Consider the following 5,055-nt stretch of genomic DNA (forward strand, 5'->3'; position numbering starts at 1 on the left):
ATGGCTCCATAATAGACTTTAGAGATAAGACAATTGATATAAAGAACAAAAGTAGGAGCAAAAGGTTAGGCAATACCTTCCTACGTCGTGATTAATTGTAGTTTTTCGATTTACTTCCTCATAAATGATCGTGGGATCGATCGTGTGGGGCCGCTAAGGTGGCAAATTCCACCTTTATGCAGAAAAGTAAGAGCAAAAGGAAAGATGGTAAAAGTCAAACATGCAAGAAGGACGTGATACTGAGGATATGAGAAAGCAATCACATAAGGTGAGAAAATAGGGCAGCAAAGAAGACAAGTATTCAATCACCATCGAGAGCGATTTAATCAACGGCCATAATGGAAAGCTAGCTAGTTGAGGTTGACTTGTCTAACTTATCTAGTTATCTAAGTTGTATAATAAGTATTAATTAATTCATATAGTTATATAACTATATGTATAATAAAATACTTTGTTAGCAGTTATTAACTCTAGCTAAGTTATAATAAATACTTTGTTAGTGGTTATAATAAAATATTTCGTTCACGCTTGTTATTAAACTAGATATTCTATTATATTCTCTCTGAATCATTAGGATATCTTCTTTAACTTTATTTAAATTTTATTTATCTTATAATTCATTCATGGGGTCATTATATTATTTCTTATAATATTGTTTTATAAATTTAATAATTTTCTTTTTAAAATGCTTCAAAACTCTCTTGCCTGAAACACTGAATCCCCAATTCGTGACTTTATCTTATGACAGATCTGAAAGATTGAACTCCGAACTTACGACTTTATCATACGACAAACCTAAAATTTATCAATTTTAGGTCGAAGAGCATGGCATTGTCGGGCGATACTGTTGGTAAAAGCTTGCTGCATGCGTCTTCTTCAAGGCTTCTTCCCATGCTACAAATGCTCTCAGCCTCTCCTTCACCCTTCCTTGCATGCAGCAAGCATCTGATGCTCACCATGCACGCACCATGCCAATTTCTTAATCACTCAAAGTCTTAATTAACTTTGCAGTCTCCTGCTAATGTTCTTCATCTACCTACGTCAAAATGAATAACATAGTGGAAGCACATGCAATACCTCGATCGACACAGAAAGTGGCAGTATCTAGATCATTAGATTTATAGGTATCTGAAGAATTAAAGAAGAAATAGCTAACAATCTTTTAATACGCTACATGGCAGAGCTCTGAATGTCCATCTTATTTACGTACGAAGATGAATTTTGACGATAAATTTCCAAGAGCTGACACCATTTTTATTCTTTTCTCATCTCGTCATCCACTCAGACATCGAATATTGCCTTTTGCAGTTTCTCCAGCACTCTGTCGGCCTCTACTCCGGTTCTAAACTCGGCGGCCTGGAGCAGGGAGAGTTGAACTTCACATTGTAGCAAATAGGCATGCAGCAAAAGAAGAAGAAGAAGAAGAAGAAGATTACCAAAGACTGAACTATGTGGAAAGCTTTGTTCCCTGTTACTGCATAGCTCGCAGTGGCCACCTCAAACCCTTCTACTTCCAGCACTCGGATGGCCTCCCAGAACACCTCCTGGTGCTCCCACGGACCGCTCATTATCACCACTTTCAACCCAGAATTTAAATTTGTTCTCAATCTATGCACCTCAATCTTCGGCAAACATTCGCCTGAACCAGTAGCCGCTTGCCTTCCAATTCCTGCACTCAGCTGTCTCTTCCTGTTCCTCATGTTTTCCACTTGCCCCTGTTTCTCCTTTATGTATTTTATGGCCTCGTCCAGCTTCTCCAGCAGAGTCAGTCCTGCCGCCGTCCCTTCCTGCTTTACAATTAGTCTTGCGTTTTAGTTTGAACAGATTCAACCATGCAATTACCTTGGAAGAGGGCGCGGGGAGGAGGGCGATGAGCTGAGAGTAAAGAGCTTTCATTTGGATTCTCCGGTTCTTTTCGATGGTCTTCCGGTCCGGCTTGGCTGAGCTCTCCATGGCTGCTGGTTCAGAGTAGGAGTCCCCCCGCTGTGCGAGCGCATATATAGTGCAGGGAAGACGAGCACCAGTCCCCGGAACGGCTCATGAGAACAGAGCAATCGTGCCCGATTTGACTCGTCCTCGAAAGCGACGACCGAGGAGGAGGAGGTCGGAAGGGACGCGTGGGTGGTGGGGGAGAACAGATTCCCCACGCTGCGGAGCGAATCGGGAGCAACCGGCCACTTGCTTTTGGCTCGGGTCAAGCGGGGGCGGTATTTTAATTTGGAGGCGCGCCGCGAGTGGATTCCGGTGACGTAGGTTGACTTTTGGAGGCGTTGCGTCAGCAAGTTCACGCAAACACGAGAAGGAGAAACATGGGGCGCGCGAAAGGGAGTTCGGATCCTCTGCGCCAAAAATTCTCTGCGCCCCTGTACCACTCAGTAAGCCTCTGTTTGGATCGGGTGAGGGACGGTTCATTAATGGAAGGGGAAGGAAGGGGAAGGGAGGGAAAGGGAAGGGAAGGGAGGAGAAGAAAAATAACCTTGTTTGGGAGGAAAGGAAGGTCCAAAGGGAAGGAAATGGGAGTTAAAGATATAAAATGTCAAAAATCTCCTCGATTCCATCTCCTTCCTCCTCCTCGTCTTCGACCTCCGCCGTCCCGCAGCCGCCTCTTCCCCTCCGCCGCACCAGCGGATTCCCTCGCCGCCAGCTCCCGCGACGTCAGCAGAGCCTTCGCCACCTCCAAGTGCCCGTTCCTCGACGCCGAGTGCAGCGCCGTCTTCCCGTTGCTCCTCGCGATCAGCGCGAGGCTTTTGTCGGTGCCGTGTGCCGCCGCCGTGTGAAGCGATCAGCGCGAGGCTTTTGTCGGTGCCGTTCACCACCTCGATGTGGCCCTGCGCCGCCGCCGTGTGAAGCGCGGTGGTGTTCGTCAAGTCCACCGTCAAGGAGAGTTCCGGCGTCGCGCCATGAGGAGGACACCGATCGAGTAAAATTGGAATAAAAATGCTTCCCCTTCCTTACACCCCGATTTGGGGTGTAAGAAATTATGGCTATTCTTGGGCATGGAAGGGGAAATGTTCCCCTTCTTTCCCCTTCCCCTCCTTACCTCACTCCATCCCAAACAGAGGTAAATTTTTTTTTTCCCCTTCCTTACCTTTCCCTCCCTTTCCCTCACCTCCTCCCAAACAGAGCGTAAACGATAAAAAAATCTCACGCGGATCGCACGTGAGTCTTCGCCAAAAACCTTCGGCGCCAAAAACCCCGCTCGGCCGCTCCTCTTCGCCGCTCGATTCCGCCCTCGCTCTCGCCCGCGCTGCCGACGCCACATTCGCCCTTCTTCTTCCTTTATATCTTCCCCTTTCTCCTTCACCTCTCCTAAGAAATTCGCCCTTTCTGCGCTAGTCGCCTCTTGATCCTCGTTAGGTTTGATTCTTGGAGATGAAATTTGGGAAGAACCCCAGCAACCAGATCGAGGAGACGCTGCCGGAGTGGAGGGAGAAAAACCCACAGCAACGATATTAATGCTTGTTTATTAAAAAGCTTATCAAACCCCAGCAACCAGATGGGGAAGAACCCCATCTGGGGATCACAGGGAGATAAACTGATTTTATGTTCCAAACCTTTGTTTTTGTTTTTTGAACTTGTATTTGTCATTGCAGACAATCCATATTTCAGTCCAGCATAAATTAGCACTTTTCACTTCAGAGGCAATTTATTGGTTTTATTCTACGTTTATGTTTTCTAATTGATCAGATTGATTAGAAAGGGTGTTGGAGTAGCTTGGGAAATTTGTTTTGCTAGGTTGTGATAAATTAGCATTCAGCAGAATAGATGTTTGGTTTTCTTATTGTGTCAACTAGGACATCTCCATAAGATGAATCATGGATTATCCAAGACAACATCTCCCCTCATCATCTATGTATAGTCATCACTTGGTTCTTTGCTTGCGATTATGTCAAAACTGGATCACATATAAGTTTACAATTATCTGCAGTGTTGTTGATCAACTGTTCTGTCCCTTCTTTTGGTCCATTTTTTTGTGCCCACTCATTTAGATCGTTTATTAATGCTTGTTTGTGAAGATTTCAGGTCTAGTGAAGATACTGAAGAAGTATGACAGCAGAAGTTCAACAATCAGTTTCTTTTCACAGCTAAGGAGCTTCTACATGAATAATGATATCTATTTGGTTGTCTACAGGGCGTGCTCTGGTTTTGTGGATGATGAAGAGGAACAATGATTTCTCAGCTTCATCTGTTCCTTTCTCCAATGCACTACACTTGATGTTTCCAACAAAGATGATAGTTAAAGTTATCATTAGGTTTTTCATGATGCTGCTGTTTGAAGAGGAGCTAATGATTTGGTGCAAGACTGTACTTGTTTCATTCTAACCTGAGAAATTACAATTCCATTCAAGAAACTAACTTTCAATATTCAATGTATGATTTTGTAAGTCGATTTCTATGGATTTTTCCTTGTCAAATATATACATCAGAATTGCAGACGTGATTGTTATGTTTATCATGTTAGGTGCTATTGCATCGTTGACCCAATCTGTTTCCACCATGGTATGCACATCAAATTAAGCTGAAAGCTATATTTTTCCTAACATGATTTTCTTCTCCACTGCTTGACTTGTTTAATCTCCATTATGATGTTAAGAGAAAGAGCAATTGTGGTGTTTCTCGTTTAATATATTTGAGGGAGAACAAAGAACAGGAAACTTGGAATATGCTTAACCAAAGAACAGGAATAAAAATCTCTAGAAAGAAAAGTATGTTTCCAGTACTGGTCGAAATAATTAACTGGTAGGGATAACAAAATTTTTCTGATAGAGAACCCATCAGAATTGTTGTCCAAAATAATTTACACAAATATTTGCACAGCTAAACACTGCATATACAAATCTTAGTTTCAACTCTTGCGAAGATATTCACTAGTGTTTAGCATGAAAACAACAGAGAATGCATAGCCATAAGATTTCAAATTCCCTTTCATCAGGAACCAACCGATGGTCCAGCACAACAAGAGGCACAGGCTTACAAGTGCCCTGCTTCAAGTTTCGTAACAGATAAGGCCAGGGAGCTCTCAACATATTCCAGTGCCCTTCACTTGACATGTTC

The 5,055-nt window shown here is 43.4% G+C and overlaps 1 protein-coding gene across 1 annotated transcript; it reads right to left on the minus strand.

Moving 5' to 3' along the window:
- Positions 1-1,281: 1,281 nt before the first annotated feature.
- On the minus strand, positions 1,282-1,953 carry LOC141817807 (transcription factor bHLH162-like). The gene is made up of 3 exons (XM_074705434.1): positions 1,843-1,953; positions 1,437-1,787; positions 1,282-1,356 (listed from the first exon to the last, which is right to left on the minus strand). Exons 1-3 carry the CDS (start codon positions 1,951-1,953, stop codon positions 1,282-1,284), a joined length of 537 nt encoding a protein of 178 aa, XP_074561535.1.
- Between the last annotated feature and the right edge of the window lie 3,102 nt (positions 1,954-5,055).

Source organism: Curcuma longa, unplaced genomic scaffold, assembly GCF_044706935.1.
Source record: "Curcuma longa cultivar G26 ecotype Majalengka, Jawa Barat unplaced genomic scaffold, ITB_CL_G26_1.1 contig_22001, whole genome shotgun sequence".
In the NCBI taxonomy this organism is placed as follows: domain Eukaryota; kingdom Viridiplantae; phylum Streptophyta; class Magnoliopsida; order Zingiberales; family Zingiberaceae; genus Curcuma; species Curcuma longa.

Coding starts and splice junctions, on each gene's coding strand:
- LOC141817807 (XM_074705434.1), bottom strand. CDS start 1,953: ATGGAGAGCTCAGCCAAGCCGGACCGGAAGACCATCGAAAAGAACCGG. Junction 1,788..1,842: donor TCCCCGCGCCCTCTTCCAAG/GTAATTGCATGG, acceptor ATTGTAAAGCAG/GAAGGGACGGCGGCAGGACT. Junction 1,357..1,436: donor TCCACATAGTTCAGTCTTTG/GTAATCTTCTTC, acceptor TCCCTGCTCCAG/GCCGCCGAGTTTAGAACCGG.